Here is a 16,952-nt window from a genome sequence, read left to right on the forward strand (position 1 = left end):
AGACATCTGTCCCCTCTCTCCCAGGGTTGAGACATCTCTGTCACCTCTCTCCCAGGGTTGAGACATCTCTGTCACCTCTCTCCCAGGGTTGAGACATCTCTGTCCCCTCTCTCCCAGGGTTGAGACATTTGTCCCCTCTCTCCCAGGGTTGAGACATCTGTCCCCTCTCTCCCAGGGTTGAGACATCTGTCCCCTCTCTCCCAGGGTTGACACATCTGTCCCCTCTCTCCCAGAGTTGAGACATCTGTCCCCTCTCTCCCAGGGTTGAGACAGCTCTGTCCCCTCTCTCCCAGGGTTGAGACAGCTCTGTCCCCTCTCTCTCAGAGTTGAGACAGCTCTGTCCCCTCTCTCTCAGATAGACATCCATCTGCCTTCATCCCTCTCTTCCATCCCCATTCTCCTTCCTGCCCCCCCCCCCCCCCCGCCCCCCTCTCCCATCCCCCCATTCCCCTTCCTGCTCCTCCATCCCACTCCCCCATCCCCCTCACCCATTCCCCAGTCTCTTAACCCAGAGTCTTAGCTAGTGGGCTGTCGACCAGTCAGTTTTTGAAGGCCCCATATCGGCTAGCTTTACTGATGAAGGCCTTCAGCAGCTCGTGGTCCATATCGGCGAAGGCCTGCGTCTGGGTAACGGCTGTCAGGTGGTTGACACAGAACTTGAAGCAGAACTCTTCCAGGTCCTGTAGGAGGAACAGGGAGATGGATGGCTGGTCAGTGGTCAGCGCTGGGGACAGGAGGAGTACAACACAGAGGGCAGTGACTGGTAGAGGAACTACTGGTACAACGAGAACATCACAGAGGGCAGTGACTGGTAGAGGAACTACTGGTACAACGAGAACAACACAACGAGAACAACACAACGAGAACAACACAACTAGAACAACACAGAGGGCAGTGACTGGTAGATGTAACAACTAGTACAACAGACAGGACAGAGAGGGTCTGGGCTGGCTGGTCAGTGTTCAGGGTCTATGGGAGGACAACAGAGAGGGTCTGGGCTGGCTGGTCAGTGTTCAGGGTCTATGGGAGGACAACAGAGAGGGTCTGGGCTGGCTGGTCAGTGTTCAGGTCTACGGGAGTACAACAGAGAGGGTCTGGGCTGGCTGGTCAGTGTTCAGGGTCTATGGGAGGACAACAGAGAGGGTCTGGGCTGGCTGGTCAGTGTTCAGGGTCTATGGGAGGACAACAGAGAGGGTCTGGGCTGGCTGGTCAGTGTTCAGGTCTACGGGAGTACAACAGAGAGGGTCTGGGCTGGCTGGTCAGTGTTCAGGGTCTATGGGAGGACAACAGAGAGGGTCTGGGCTGGCTGGTCAGTGTTCAGGGTCTATGGGAGGACAACAGAGAGGGTCTGGGCTGGCTGGTCAGTGTTCAGGGTCTATGGGAGGACAACAGAGAGGGTCTGTGGGCTGGCTGGTCAGTGTTCAGGTCTACGGGAGTACAACAGAGAGGGTCTGGGCTGGCTGGTCAGTGTTCAGGGTCTATGGGAGGACAACAGAGAGGGTCTGGGCTGGCTGGTCAGTGTTCAGGTCTACGGGAGTACAACAGAGAGGGTCTGGGCTGGCTGGTCAGTGTTCAGGGTCTATGGGAGGACAACAGAGAGGGTCTGGGCTGGCTGGTCAGTGTTCAGGGTCTATGGGAGGACAACAGAGAGGGTCTGTGGGCTGGCTGGTCAGTGTTCAGGTCTACGGGAGTACAACAGAGAGGGTCTGTGGGCTGGCTGGTCAGTGTTCAGGGTCTACGGGAGGACAACAGAACGTGTAACGCCTCTTACCCTGGCCTCGTACTTGACGGCAGCAGAGAGCAGTGTAATCGCGTTTTCCTCAGAGATGCCTCTCTTGATGGTCTCCTGACACAGTCTCTTCAGACGCGTCTCACGGTAGAACGTAGCTAAGTCCAGGAGACCTACGGTACACACAGGAGAGATACATGGAATACGGCCCAAATGGTGCCCCAGTCATTTTATAGTGATCTTCTTCTGAGTCCAGGTTAACGGTGGAATTCTAGTGCATTTACAATACTTTCTATAAAGGGTAGCCTAGTGGTTAGAGTGTAGAGGCGGCAGGGTAGCCTAGTGGTAAGAGTGTAGAGGCATCAGGGTAGCCTAGTGGTTAGAGTGTAGAGGCGGCAGGGTAGCCTAGTGGTAAGAGTGTAGAGGCATCAGGGTAGCCTAGTGGTTAGAGTGTAGAGGTGGCAGGGTAGCCTAGTGGTTAGAGTGTAGAGGTGGCAGGGTAGCCTATTGGTTAGAGTGTAGAGGTGGCAGGGTAGCCTAGTGGTTAGAGTGTAGAGGCATCAGGGTAGCCTAGTGGTTAGAGTGTAGAGGCATCAGGGTAGCCTAGTGGTTAGAGTGTAGAGGCATCAGGGTAGCCTAGTGGTTAGAGTGTAGAGGCGGCAGTGTAGCCTAGTGGTTAGAGTGTAGAGGCGGCAGGGTAGCCTAGTGGTTAGAGTGTAGAGGTGGCAGGGTAGCCTAGTGGTTAGAGTGTAGAGGTGGCAGGGTAGCCTAGTGGTTAGAGTGTAGAGGTGGCAGGGTAGCCTAGTGGTTAGAGTGTAGAGGCGGCTGGGTAGCCTAGTGGTTAGAGTGTAGAGGCGGCAGGGTAGCCTAGTGGTTAGAGTGTAGAGGCGGCAGGGTAGCCTAGTGGTTAGAGTGTAGAGGCGGCAGGGTAGCCTAGTGGTTAGAGTGTAGAGGCGGCAGGGTAGCCTAGTGGTTAGAGTGTAGAGGTGGCAGGGTAGCCTAGTGGTTAGAGTGTAGAGGCGGCAGGGTAGCCTAGTGGTTAGAGTGTAGAGGTGGCAGGGTAGCCTAGTGGTTAGAGTGTAGAGGTGGCAGGGTAGCCTAGTGGTTAGAGTGTAGAGGCGGCAGGGTAGCCTAGTGGTTAGAGTGTGGAGGTGGCAGGGTAGCCTAGTGGTTAGAGTGTAGAGGCGGCAGGGTAGCCTAGTGGTTAGAGTGTAGAGGCAGCTGGGTAGACTAGTGGTTAGAGTGTAGAGGCATCAGGGTAGCCTAGTGGTTAGAGTGTAGAGGCAGCAGGGTAGCCTAGTGGTTAGAGTGTAGAGGCGGCAGGGTAGCCTAGTGGATAAAGTGTAGAGGCGGCAGGGTAGCCTAGTGGTTAGAGTGTAGAGGAGGCAGGGTAGCCTAGTGGTTAGAGTGTAGAGGCGTCAGGGTAGCCTAGTGGTTAGAGTGTAGAGGTGGCAGGGTAGACTAGTGGTTAGAGTGTAGAGGCGTCAGGGTAGCCTAGTGGTTAGAGTGTGGAGGTGGCAGGGTAGCCTAGTGGTTAGAGTGTAGAGGTGGCAGGGTAGACTAGTGGTTAGAGTGTAGAGGCGGCAGGGTAGCCTAGTGGTTAGAGTGTAGAGGTGGCAGGGTAGCCTAGTGGTTAGAGTGTAGAGGAGGCAGGGTAGCCTAGTGGTTAGAGTGTAGAGGCGTCAGGGTAGCCTAGTGGTTAGAATGTAGAGGTGGCACGGTAGCCTAGTGGTTAGAGTGTAGAGGTGGCAGGGTAGCCTAGTGGTTAGAGTGTAGAGGCGTCAGGGTAGCCTAGTGGTTAGAATGTAGAGGTGGCAGGGTAGCCTAGTGGTTAGAGTGTAGAGGAGGCAGGTAGTCTAGTGGTTAGAGTGTAGAGGCGTCAGGGTAGCCTAGTGGTTAGAGTGTAGAGGTGGCAGGGTAGCCTAGTGGTTAGAGTGTAGTGTAGTGTTAACCCACTGTTCCTAGGCCGTCATTGAAAATAAGAATTTGTTCTTAACTGATTTGCCTCGTTAAATAAAAGGTTAAATAAATATATGAACCTATGGCGTCCTCCGGAGGCAGGTTGATGGTGTCTGTGTAAAGGTATTCGAGGAAGGCCCTGTAGACCAGGTAAGAGAACTGGTGAATCTCAATAGACTCCTCGTCTGTCTCGTTCAGCAACACACGGAAATGTTCACACCTGAAAACATGGAAAGATGACAACCGATCAGTCTCCGTGGAGATCAGTCACCGTGGAGATCAGTCACCGTGGAGGGTGGCGACAGATCAGTCACCGTGGAGATCAGTCACCATGGCGATCAGTCACCGTGGTGATCAGTCACCGTGGCGATCAGTCACCGTGGAGGGTGACAACAGACCAGTCACCATGGAAAATATGTGCCCTGATGTGAAGTTTGAATTCAGCTCATTTTGATCTCTGAGCTTAGCTAGCTGCATATTAGATGCACTACATGACCAAAAGTATGTGGACACCTGCTCATCGAACATCTCATTCCAAAATCATGGGCATTAATATGGAGGTGGTCCTGGGAAGGCTTTCCACTAGATGTTGGAACATTGCTGCTATAACAGCCTCCACTCTTCTGGGAAGGCTTTCCACTAGATGTTGGAACATTGCTGCTATAACAGCCTCCACTCTTCTGGGAAGGCTTTCCACTAGATGTTGGAACATTGCTGCTATAACAGCCTCCACTCTTCTGGGAAGGCTTTCCACTAGATGTTGGAACATTGCTGCTATAACAGCCTCCACTCTTCTGGGAAGGCTTTCCACTAGATGTTGGAACATTGGTGCTATAACAGCCTCCACTCTTCTGGGAAGGCTTTCCACTAGATGTTGGAACATTGCTGCTATAACAGCCTCCACTCTTCTGGGAAGGCTTTCCACTAGATGTTGGAACATTGGTGCTATAACAGCCTCCACTCTTCTGGGAAGGCTTTCCACTAGATGTTGGAACATTGCTGCTATAACAGCCTCCACTCTTCTGGGAAGGCTTTCCACTAGATGTTGGAACATTGGTGCTATAACAGCCTCCACTCTTCTGGGAAGGCTTTCCACTAGATGTTGGAACATTGCTGCTATAACAGCCTCCATTCTTCTGGGAAGGCTTTCCACTAGATGTTGGAACATTGCTGCTATAACAGCCTCCACTCTTCTGGGAAGGCTTTCCACTAGATGTTGGAACATTGCTGTGGGGACTTGCTTCCATTCAGCCACAAGAGCATTAGTGAGGTCGGGAACACTGATGTTGGGCGATAAGGCCTGGCTCGCAGTCAGCGTTCCAATTCATCCCAAAGGTGTCCGATGGGGTTGAGGTCAGGGCTCTGCGCAGGCCAGTCAAGTTCTTCCACACTGAACTCAACAAACCATTTCTGTATGGACCTTGCTTTGTGCACAGGGGCATTGTCATGCTGAAACAGGGAAGGGCCTTCCCCAAACTGTTGCCACAAAGTTTGAAGCACAGAATCATCTAGAATGTCATTGTATGCTGTAGTGTTAAGATTTCCCTTCACTGGAACTAAGGGGCCCGAATCATGAAAAACAGCCCCAGACCATTATTCCTCATCCACCAAACTTTACAGTTGGCACTATCCATTGGGGCAAATAGTGTTCTCCTGGCATCCACCAAACCCCAGATTTGTCAGTCAGACAGCCAGATGCTGAAGGCTGATTCATCACCAGAGAAACGTTTCCACTGCTCCAGAGTCCAATGGCGGCAAGCTTTACACCACTCCAGCCGACGCTTGGCATTGCGCATGGTGATCTTAGGCTTGTGTGCGGCTGCTCGGCCACGGAAACCCATTTCATGAAGCTCCCGAACAAACAGTTATTGTGCTGACATTGCTTCCAGAGGCAGTTTGGAACTCGGTAGTGAGTGTTGCAACCGAGGAAAGATAATTGTTTTACGCGCTATGCGCCTCATCACTCGCCGCTCCCGTTCTGTGAGCTTGTGTGGCCTACCACTCCACGGCTGAGCCGTTGTTGCTCCTAGACGTTTCCACTTCAAAATAACAGCACTTACAGTTGACCGGGGAAGCTCTAGCAGAGCAAGAATATTACAAACTGACTTGTTGGAAAGATGGCATCCCTATAACAGTGCCACGTTGAAAGTCACTGAGTTCTTCAGTACGGGCCATTCTACTTCCAATGTTTGTCTATGGAGATTGCAATGCTGTGTGCTCGATTTTTAACGCCTGCTAGCAACTGGTGTGTGGCTAAAATAGCCCGAATCTACTAATTTGAAGAGGTGTCCATATACTTTTGTAAATATGCATCTAGTTTCTACACGGAGTACACCAAACATTAGGAACACCTGCCTCCGGCACCTACTACCACTTCCCCGTTCAAATGACACATCAATGTCTTGCCCATTCACCCTCTGAAAGGCACACATACACAATCCATGTCTCAAATGGAGTCCAATCCTCCTGTCCTTTCCTTCATCTACACTGAGCGACATTCAATAAGGGATCGTAGCTTTCACCTGGTCAATCTATGTCAGGGGGAAGGAACAGCAGGTGTACTTAATGTTTTGTAAACTCTGTGTTTCAAACAAACACATTTCGAGATGTAAAAATAAATACATTTTCTTTACCTCTGATTTGGCAAATCGAAAACGATAGCGTTTAAGGCATGAGGATGTTGCGTGCGAGTTTATAAAAAAAGAACCAGAGGAGAAACAATAGCTTTGTCCTTCCTCATAGCGTCAACAGGAAGGACAGACACACCGAGACCGAATCATAGTTTCATACAACGCAGTGGTAACAAACATAGCAGACTTGGGATGAGACAAGGAAGGCAACTACTGGAAATCACCATGTCATTTCAACACATTGTTCACAGAAATGTTTGTAGCTGTTTGTGGGGGAGTGGGGTGGTATGTAAAAACAAACTCTGAACCTGTGGCAACATGTGGCTGTGTGTACAACATGTGGCTGTGTGTACAACATGTGGCTGTGTGTACAACATGTGGCTGTGTGTACAACATGTGGCTGTGTGTACAACATGTGGCTGTGTGTACAACATGTGGCTGTGTGTACAACATGTGGCTGTGTGTACAACATGTGGCTGTGTGTACAACATGTGGCTGTGTGTACAACATGTGGCTGTGTGTACAACATGTGGCTGTGTGTACAACATGGGGCTGTGTGTACAACATGGGGCTGTGTGTACAACATGGGGCTGTGTGTACAACATGGGGCTGTGTGTACAACATGGGGCTGTGTGTACAACATGTGGCTGTGTGTACAACATGGGGCTGTGTGTACAACATGGGGCTGTGTGTACAACATGTGGCTGTGTGTACAACATGTGGCTGTGTGTACAACATGTGGCTGTGTGTACAACATGTGGCTGTGTGTACAACATGTGGCTGTGTGTACAACATGGGGCTGTGTGTACAACATGTGGCTGTGTGTACAACATGTGGCTGTGTGTACAACATGTGGCTGTGTGTGTGGGAGACGGGAGAGAGAGACTTTACTAAGGGAGACGGGAGAGAGAGAGAGGCTTGACTAGGGGAGGGGAGAGAGGCTTGACTAGGGGAGAGAGAGAGAGGCTTTACTAAGGGAGGGGAGAGAGAGAGAGGCTTTACTAAGGGAGGGGAGAGAGAGAGAGGCTTTACTAAGGGAGGGGAGAGAGAGAGAGGCTTTACTAAGGGAGGGGAGAGAGAGAGAGGCTTGACTAGGGGAGGGGAGAGAGAGAGAGGCTTGACTAGGGGAGGGGAGAGAGAGAGAGGCTTGACTAGGGGAGACGGGAGAGAGAGAGAGGCTTGACTAGGGGAGACGGGAGAGAGAGAGAGGCTTGACTAGGGGAGGGGAGAGGAGAGAGAGGCTTGACTAGGGGAGGGGAGAGAGAGAGAGGCTTGACTAGGGGAGGGGAGAGAGAGAGAGGCTTGACTAGGGGAGGGGAGAGAGAGAGAGGCTTGACTAGGGGAGGGGAGAGAGAGAGGCTTGACTAGGGGAGGGGAGAGAGAGAGAGAGGCTTGACTAGGGGAGGAGAGAGAGAGAGAGAGAGAGGCTTGACTAGGGGAGGGGAGAGAGAGAGAGAGAGAGGCTTGACTAGGGGAGGGGAGAGAGAGAGAGAGAGGCTTGACTAGGGGAGGGGAGAGAGAGAGAGAGAGAGAGAGAGAGAGGCTTGACTAGGGGAGGGGAGAGAGAGAGAGGCTTTACTAAGGGAGGGGAGAGAGAGAGGCTTGACTAAGGGAGGGGAGAGAGAGAGAGACTTTACTAAGGGAGGGGAGAGAGGCTTGACTAAGGGAGGGGAGAGAGAGAGAGACTTTACTAAGGGAGGGGAGAGAGAGAGAGAGAGGCTTGACTAGGGGAGGGGAGAGAGAGAGAGGCTTGACTAGGGGAGGGGAGAGAGAGAGAGGCTTGACTAGGGGAGGGGAGAGAGAGAGAGGCTTGACTAGGGGAGGGGAGAGAGAGAGAGACTTTACTAAGGGAGGGGAGAGAGAGAGAGAGAGAGGCTTGACTAGGGGAGGGGGAGAGAGAGAGAGGCTTGACTAGGGGAGGGGAGAGAGAGAGAGACTTTACTAAGGGAGGGGAGAGGTCTGAGGAGGAGGAAAGTTCCTAACATGTATTCCCTACCAGTGACCGGCAGCTATCTCTCTGGGGCTCTCCAGTGACCAGCGGGCTGATCTGTGTTTTGCAAGCAGGCAGGTTGATAGTGTGTGTGGGGGGGGGGGGCACAGTGGTACAAAGAACTAAATAACCTTCAGAGTGGTGTTGTACCTCAAATAAATGATGTATTTACAGAGGAAAAGTGAACGAACAGAGCAAAACTTCAGTAGAAATACTAAAAACCCTCAGCGCCACACCACATACCGAATAAATATGTCTCGGGTTAACATTTGTTTGGATAAAAACGAAATGAACGTTATCATTGTATTAAATGGTGGTTCTGTGTGACCAAGGCCCATAAGGAGACCACCTGGGTCTGTTTGGAACCCTTTACACCGGCAGCCCAAATTCTGATCTCTCCCCCCCCCCCCACCTACCTCCCAACTATTGTCCAATGAGCTGATCTGATTGGTATAGAAGATGTGAATTGGCCTGCCTGTGTAAACTAAAGTCCTTTTAGGTACCTGATCTTTAGGAGGGCTTTGTGTACGTGGATACACTTTCCATCCACAAGGAACTTGAGATCTGAGATGTCCGGGCTGTCAAACTCCCTCTTCAGAGACTGGGCCACCGTCAGATAGTCATCACCGTCTGAATAACACAGAACAAAAACATCAGTCCTCTAAAAGAGGCCAGAGCAACGAAAACACTCAAATCTATTGGAAATACTTCAAATAATATCTGATCCCAGGTCTGTAACCATCATCACATCCTGTACAGTGTCAGTTTTACCCACTGTTGAGGTGTGTCAGTCTTACCCACGGTGAGGAGGTGTGTCAGTCTTACCCACGGTGAGGAGGTGTGTCAGTCTTACCCACGGTGAGGAGGTGTGTCAGTCTTACCCACGGTGAGGAGGTGTGTCAGTTTTACCCACGGTTGAGGAGGTGTGTCAGTCTTACCCACGGTGAGGAGATGTGTCAGTCTAACCCACGGTGAGGAGGTGTGTCAGTCTTACCCACGGTGAGGAGGTGTCAGTCTTACCCACGGTTGAGGTGTGTCAGTTTTACCCACGGTTGAGGAGATGTGTCAGTCTTACCCACGGTGAGGAGATGTGTCAGTCTAACCCACGGTGAGGAGGTGTGTCAGTCTTACCCACGGTGAGGAGATGTCAGTCTTACCCACGGTTGAGGAGATGTGTCAGTTTTACCCACGGTTGAGGAGATGTGTCCGTTTTACCCACGGTTGAGGAGGTGTGTCAGTTTTACCCACGGTTGAGGAGGTGTGTCAGTCTTACCCACGGTTGAGGTGTGTCAGTCTTACCCACGGTTGAGGTGTGTCAGTTTTACCCACGGTTGAGGTGTGTCAGTTTTACCCACGGTTGAGGTGTGTCAGTTTTACCCACGGTTGAGGTGTGTCAGTCTTACCCACGGTGAGGAGGTGTGTCAGTCTTACCCACGGTGAGGAGATGTGTCAGTCTTACCCACGGTGAGGTGTGTCAGTCTTACCCACGGTGAGGAGGTGTGTCAGTCTTACCCACGGTGAGGAGGTGTGTCAGTCTTACCCACGGTGAGGAGATGTGTCAGTCTTACCCACGGTGAGGAGGTGTGTCAGTCTTACCCACGGTGAGGAGGTGTACCCACGGTGAGGTGTGTCAGTCTAACCCACGGTGAGGAGGTGTGTCAGTCTTACCCACGGTGAGGAGGTGTACCCACGGTGAGGTGTACCCACGGTGAGGTGTGTCAGTCTAACCCACGGTGAGGAGTCAGTCTTACCCACTGTGAGGAGGTGTGTCAGTCTTACCCACGGTGAGGAGGTGTACCCACGGTGACGAGGTGTACCCACGGTGAGGTGTGTCAGTCTAACCCACGGTGAGGTGTCAGTCTTACCCACAGTGAGGAGGTGTGTCAGTCTTACCCACAGTGAGGAGTCAGTCTTACCCAGGGTGAGGTGTGTCAGTCTTACCCACGGTTGAGGAGGTGTGTCAGTCTTACCCACGGTGAGGAGGTGTGTCAGTCTTACCCACGGTTGAGGTGTGTCAGTTTTACCCACGGTGAGGAGATGTGTCAGTCTTACCCACGGTGAGGAGGTGTGTCAGTCTTACCCACGGTTGAGGTGTGTCAGTTTTACCCACGGTGAGGAGGTGTGTCACTTTTACCCACGGTGAGGAGATGTGTCAGTCTTACCCACGGTGAGGAGGTGTGTCAGTCTTACCCACGGTGAGGAGGTGTGTCAGTCTTACCCACGGTGAGGAGGTGCCATGTGACAGCGGGTGTGGCGAAGCAAGCAAAGACATCGTCAGTGCTGGCGAAGTGAGTGAGGTGAGGGCAGGCTACAGCTTGACCCCTACACTGACCCCACATCAGCACCTGACCGCTCTGAGTCTTAGCTGCAGACGTATGGCTGGTGTGGCACGCTGCCACCTCCACCATCCTACAGAGTGACAGGACAGACAAGGAGGACAGACAGACAGGACAGACAGACAGGACAGACATCAGTCTTTTAGACACCTCGCCAGGCCGGACAACCTGACTGTGGCAGGAACAAAACAGTCCTCTTCAAGTGAAGGATTTCACTGAGCAGCATTAGAGTTCAATAGATACATGATGATCAACAAGCATTATTATAACAAAAAATGGAGACCGACAAGATAAATACAGGCTGGAACACAACAACAGTCTCATAATTCCAATGAGCACCCCAACCCCAACCCTTCCAGGGCTTTTTCACCCCCACCCCAACCCTTCCAGGGCTTTTTCACCCCAACCCTTCCAGGGCTTTTTCACCCCAACCCTTCCAGGGCTTTTTCACCCCAACCCTTCCAGGGCTTGTCACCCCAATCCTTCCAGGGCTTGTCAGCCCAACCCTTCCAGGGCTTGTCACCCCAATCCTTCCAGGGGTTTTTCAATGGAAAGATCTTTGCCAAGATACTGAAGTGAAGTGTCCTTCATCCTGATTTTGTCCATATTCTGATTGTGACCACATTTGAATACCGGTGTATATAATCAAAAGACAAATTGTGATGTGAGGTAATCACAGACGACCCTCTGGAGGTAATCTAATCACAGACTACCCTCCAGAGGGTAGTCTGTGATTATCTCCAGAGGGTAGTCTGTGATTACCTCCAGAGGGTCGTCTGTGATTACCTCCAGAGGGTAGTCTGTGATGTGATTACCTCCAGAGGGTAGTCTGTGATTAGATTACCTCCAGAGGGTCGTCTGTGATTACCTCCAGAGGGTAGTCTATGATTACCTCCAGAGGGTCGTCTGTGATTACCTCCAGAGGGTAGTCTGTGATTACCTCCAGAGGGTAGTCTATGGTTACCTCCAGAGGGTAGTCTGTGACTACCTCCAGAGGGTAGTCTGTGACTACCTCCAGAGGGTAGTCTATGATTACCGCCAGAGGGTAGTCTGTGATTACCTCCAGAGGGTAGTCTATGATTACCTCCAGAGGGTAGTCTGTGATTACCTCCAGAGGGTAGTCTGTGATTACCTCCAGAGGGTTTTCTGTGATTACCTCCAGAGGGTCGTCTGTGATGTGATTACCTCCAGAGGGTAGTCTGTGATTACCTCAAGAGGGTCGTCTGTGATGTGATTACCTCCAGAGGGTCGTCTGTGATGTGATTACCTCCAGAGGGTCGTCTGTGATTACCTCCAGAGGGTCATCTGTGATTACCTCCAGAGGGTAGTCTATGATTACCTCCAGAGGGTAGTCTATGATTACCTCCAGAGGGTAGTCTATGATTACCTCCAGAGGGTCGTCTGTGATTACCTCCAGAGGGTAGTCTATGATTACCTCCAGAGGGTAGTCTGTGATTACCTCCAGAGGGTCGTCTGTGATGTGATTACCTCCAGAGGGGCGTCTGTGATGTGATTACCTCCAGGGGGTAGTCTGTGATTACCTCCAGAGGGTTGTCTGTGATTACCTCCAGAGGGTTTTCTGTGATTACCTCCAGAGGGTCGTCTGTGATGTGATTACCTCCAGAGGGTAGTCTGTGATTACCTCCAGAGGGTAGTCTGTGATGTGATTACCTCCAGAGGGTAGTCTGTGATGTGATTACCTCCAGAGGGTAGTCTGTGATGTGATTACCTCCAGAGGGTAGTCTGTGATTACCTCCAGAGGGTCGTCTGTGATGTGATTACCTCCAGAGGGTAGTCTGATGTGATTACCTCCAGAGGGTAGTCTGTGATGTGATTACCTCCAGAGGGTAGTCTGTGATGTGATTACCTCCAGAGGGTAGTCTGTGATGTGATTATCTCCAGAGGGTAGTCTGTGATTACCTCCAGAGGGTAGTCTGTGATTACCTCCAGAGGGTTGTCTGTGATTACCTCCAGAGGGTAGTCTATGATTACCTCCAGAGGGTAGTCTATGATTACCTCCAGAGGGTAGTCTGTGATTACCTCCAGAGGGTAGTCTGTGATTACCTCCAGAGGGTAGTCTGTGATGTGATTATCTCCAGAGGGTAGTCTGTGATTACCTCCAGAGGGTAGTCTGTGATTACCTGGTAGGTGGCACCATTATCCCACCCTCTAATATCACCGGTAGGTAGACCATTATCCTACCCTCTAATATCACCGGTAGGTGGCACCATTGTCCTACCCTCTAATATCACTGGTAGGTGGCACCATTGACTGAACACATCACTATATTTCTTAGAATAAATACATATTTTGAAAGAGTAGGATAATACCGCTCCATGAACAGACCAGGATAATACTGCTCCATGAACAGACCAGGATAATACTGCTCCATGAACAGACCAGGATAATACTGCTCCATGAACAGACCAGGATAATACTGCTCCATGAACAGACCAGGATAATACTGCTCCATGAACAGACCAGGATAATACTGCTCCATGAACAGACGTACACCAGGATAATACTGCTCCATGAACAGACCAGGATAATACTGCTCCATGAACAGACCAGGATAATACTGCTCCATGAACAGACGTACACCAGGATAATACTGCTCCATGAACAGACCAGGATAATACTGCTCCATGAACAGACCAGGATAATACTGCTCCATGAACAGACCAGGATAATACTGCTCCATGAACAGACCAGGATAATACTGCTCCATGAACAGACGTACACCAGGATAATACTGCTCCATGAACAGACCAGGATAATACTGCTCCATGAACAGACCAGGATAATACTGCTCCATGAACAGACCAGGATAATACTGCTCCATGAACAGACGTACACCAGGATAATACTGCTCCATGAACAGACGTACACCAGGATAATACTGCTCCATGAACAGACCAGGATAATACTGCTCCATGAACAGACCAGGATAATACTGCTCCATGAACAGACGTACACCAGGATAATACTGCTCCATGAACAGACCAGGATAATACTGCTCCATGAACAGACGTACACCAGGATAATACTGCTCCATGAACAGACCAGGATAATACTGCTCCATGAACAGACGTACACCAGGATAATACTGCTCCATGAACAGACCAGGATAATACTGCTCCATGAACAGACCAGGATAATACTGCTCCATGAACAGACCAGGATAATACTGCTCCATGAACAGACCAGGATAATACTGCTCCATGAACAGACCAGGATAATACTGCTCCATGAACAGACGTACACCAGGATAATACTGTGAAATCAGAACGATATGAAGGTATGGAACTCTAGATATCGCCCTAGCCTACCCTGGAGGCTGTCCTACCCTGGAGCCCTGGGGGCCATCCTACCCTGGAGGCCGTCCTACCCTGGAGGAGGTCCTACCTTGGAGGCCGTCCTACCCTGGAGGCGGTCCTAACCTGGAGGCAGTCCTACCCTGGGGCCCTGGAGGCCGTCCTACCCTGGAGAATGTCCTACCCTGGAGCCCTGGGGGCCATCCTACCCTGGAGGCCGTCCTACCCTGGAGGAGATCCTACCTTGGAGGCCGTTCTACCCTGGAGGCGGTCCTAACCTGGAGGCGGTCCTAACCTGGAGGCAGTCCTACCCTGGGGCCCTGGAGGCCATCCTAACCTGGAGGCAGTACTGCCCTGGGGCCCTGGAGGCCGTCCTACCCTGGAGGCTGTCCTACCCTGGAGGCTGTCCTACCCTGGGGCCCTGGAGGCCGTCCTACCCTGGAGGAGGTCCTACCCTGGAGGAGGTCCTACCCTGGAGGATGTCCTACCCTGGAGGATGTCCTACCCTGGGGACCTGGAGGAGGTCCAGAGGAACTCACCTCTCCTTGTCTGTGTTGATGAGTGTAGGGACAGCCTGGTTACTCTTATTGCCTGTCCCCAGCTGGCCATAAGAGTTGGCCCCCCAAGCGTAAATAAAGCCCTCGTCTGTCAGCGCCAGCGTATGGGCGTAGCCACAAGCAACCTGCACGGTACAGAGAAACAGGAAGTTAATATTCAGATCTTCCTGTGTCATTACCCTGCATCTTCCTACCTGCACAGCACAACCAACAGGACAGGGCTGTGGTCCTACAGATAGCAACAGGACAGGGTTGTAGTCCTACAGATAGCAACAGGACGGGGTTGTAGTCCAACAGATAGCAACAGGACGGGGTTGTAGTCCTACAGTCCCACACACAGCTAACAGAGTAGGTTTGGGTTGACTCCTCACCTGTATAATGTGGACTCCTCACCTGTATAATGTGGACTCCTCACCTGTATAATGTGGACTCCTCACCTGTATAATGTGGACTCCTCACTTGTATAATGTGGACTCCTCACCTGTATAATGTGGACTCCTCACCTGTATAATGTGGACTCCTCACCTGTATAATGTGGACTCCTCACCTGTATAATGTGGACTCCTCACCTGTATAATGTGGACTCCTCACCTGTATAATGTGGACTCCTCACCTGTATAATGTGGACTCCTCACCTGTATAATGTGGACTCCTCACCTGTATAATGTGGACTCCTCACCTGTATAATGTGGACTCCTCACCTGTATAATGTGGACTCCTCACCTGTATAATGTGGACTCCTCACCTGTATAATGTGGACTCCTCACCTGTATAATGTGGACTCCTCACCTGTATAATGTGGACTCCTCACCTGTATAATGTGGACTCCTCACCTGTATAATGTGGACTCCTCACCTGTATAATGTGGACTCCTCACCTGTATAATGTTGACTCCCTGTAGAGCTGCGATCCTACACGGGGTCTGCTGGTTCCCATTGTTGCCCAGACCAAGCTGCCCGTTGCAGTTATAGCCCCAACCATAGGTCTGCAAACAGAACACAGATTACAGTCCTACAGATAGCACCAGGACGGGGTTGTGGTCCTACAGATAGTGTAGTCCTACAGATAGCAACAGGACGGGGTTGTAGTCCTACAGATAGTGTAGTCCTACAGATAGCAACGGGACGGGGTTGTAGTCCTACAGATAGTGCAGTCCTACAGATAGCAACGGGACGGGGTTGTAGTCCTACAGATAGTGCAGTCCTACAGATAGCAACAGGACGGGTTGTGGTCCTACAGATAGTGTAGTCCAACAGATAGCAACGGGACGGGGTTGTAGTCCTACAGATAGCACCAGGACGGGGTTGTAGTCCTACAGATAGCAACAGGACGGGGTTGTAGTCCTACAGATAGCAACAGGACGGGGTTGTAGTCCTACAGATAGCAACAGGACGGGGTTGTAGTCCTACAGATAGCAACAGGACGGGGTTGTAGTCCTACAGATAGCAACAGGACGGGGTTGTAGTCCTACAGATAGCAACGGGACGGGGTTGTAGTCCTACAGATAGCAACGGGACGGGGTTGTAGTCCTACAGATAGCAACAGGACGGGGTTGTGGTCCTACAGATAGTGTAGTCCTACAGATAGCAACAGGACGGGGTTGTAGTCCTACAGATAGTGTAGTCCTACAGATAGCAACGGGACGGGGTTGTAGTCCTACAGATAGTGCAGTCCTACAGATAGCAACGGGACGGGGTTGTAGTCCTACAGATAGTGCAGTCCTACAGATAGCAACAGGACGGGTTGTGGTCCTACAGATAGTGTAGTCCAACAGATAGCAACGGGACGGGGTTGTAGTCCTACAGATAGCACCAGGACGGGGTTGTAGTCCTACAGATAGCAACAGGACGGGGTTGTAGTCCTACAGATAGCAACAGGACGGGGTTGTAGTCCTACAGATAGCAACAGGACGGGGTTGTAGTCCTACAGATAGCAACAGGACGGGGTTGTAGTCCTACAGATAGCAACAGGACGGGGTTGTAGTCCTACAGATAGCAACGGGACGGGGTTGTAGTCCTACAGATAGCAACGGGAAGGGGTTGTAGTCCTACAGATAGCAACGGGACGGGGTTGTAGTCCTACAGATAGCAACAGGACAGGGCTGTGGTCCTACAGATAGCAACAGGACGGGGTTGTAGTCCTACAGATAGCAACAGGACGGGGTTGTAGTCCTACAGATAGCAACAGGACAGGGTTGTAGTCCTACAGATAGCAACAGGACGGGGTTGTAGTCCTACAGATAGCAACAGGACGGGGTTGTAGTCCTACAGATAGCAACAGGACGGGGTTGTAGTCCTACAGATAGCAACAGGATGGGGTTGTAGTCCTACAGATAGCAACAGGACGGGGTTGTAGTCCTACAGATAGCAACAGGACGGGGTTGTAGTCCTACAGATAGCAACAGGACGGGGTTGTAGTCCTACAGATAGCAACAGGA

At 51.3% G+C, this 16,952-nt stretch overlaps 1 protein-coding gene across 2 annotated transcripts in view; it reads right to left on the reverse strand.

Moving 5' to 3' along the window:
• Window positions 1–431: 431 nt before the first annotated feature.
• The window catches only part of rcbtb2 (regulator of chromosome condensation (RCC1) and BTB (POZ) domain containing protein 2), a 34,448-nt gene continuing 17,927 nt past the window's right edge, over window positions 432–16,952 (reverse strand). The window contains exons 6-12 of one of the 2 annotated variants that reach the window (XM_031791291.1): window positions 15,393–15,500; window positions 14,498–14,640; window positions 10,527–10,717; window positions 8,812–8,938; window positions 3,769–3,908; window positions 1,772–1,902; window positions 432–680 (exon numbers count right to left, since the gene is read on the reverse strand). In XM_031791291.1, coding sequence (XP_031647151.1) covers window positions 540–680; window positions 1,772–1,902; window positions 3,769–3,908; window positions 8,812–8,938; window positions 10,527–10,717; window positions 14,498–14,640; window positions 15,393–15,500 — 981 coding nt within the window. In that variant the 3' untranslated portion in view covers window positions 432–539. Of the gene's footprint in view, window positions 725–1,771; window positions 1,903–3,768; window positions 3,909–8,811; window positions 8,939–10,526; window positions 10,718–14,497; window positions 14,641–15,392; window positions 15,501–16,952 lie in introns of both variants that reach the window. The other variant, XM_031791292.1, reaches the window with a different exon arrangement.

The sequence above is a fragment of the Oncorhynchus kisutch genome, linkage group LG15 (genome assembly GCF_002021735.2).
Source record: "Oncorhynchus kisutch isolate 150728-3 linkage group LG15, Okis_V2, whole genome shotgun sequence".
In the NCBI taxonomy this organism is placed as follows: Eukaryota; Metazoa; Chordata; class Actinopteri; order Salmoniformes; family Salmonidae; genus Oncorhynchus; species Oncorhynchus kisutch.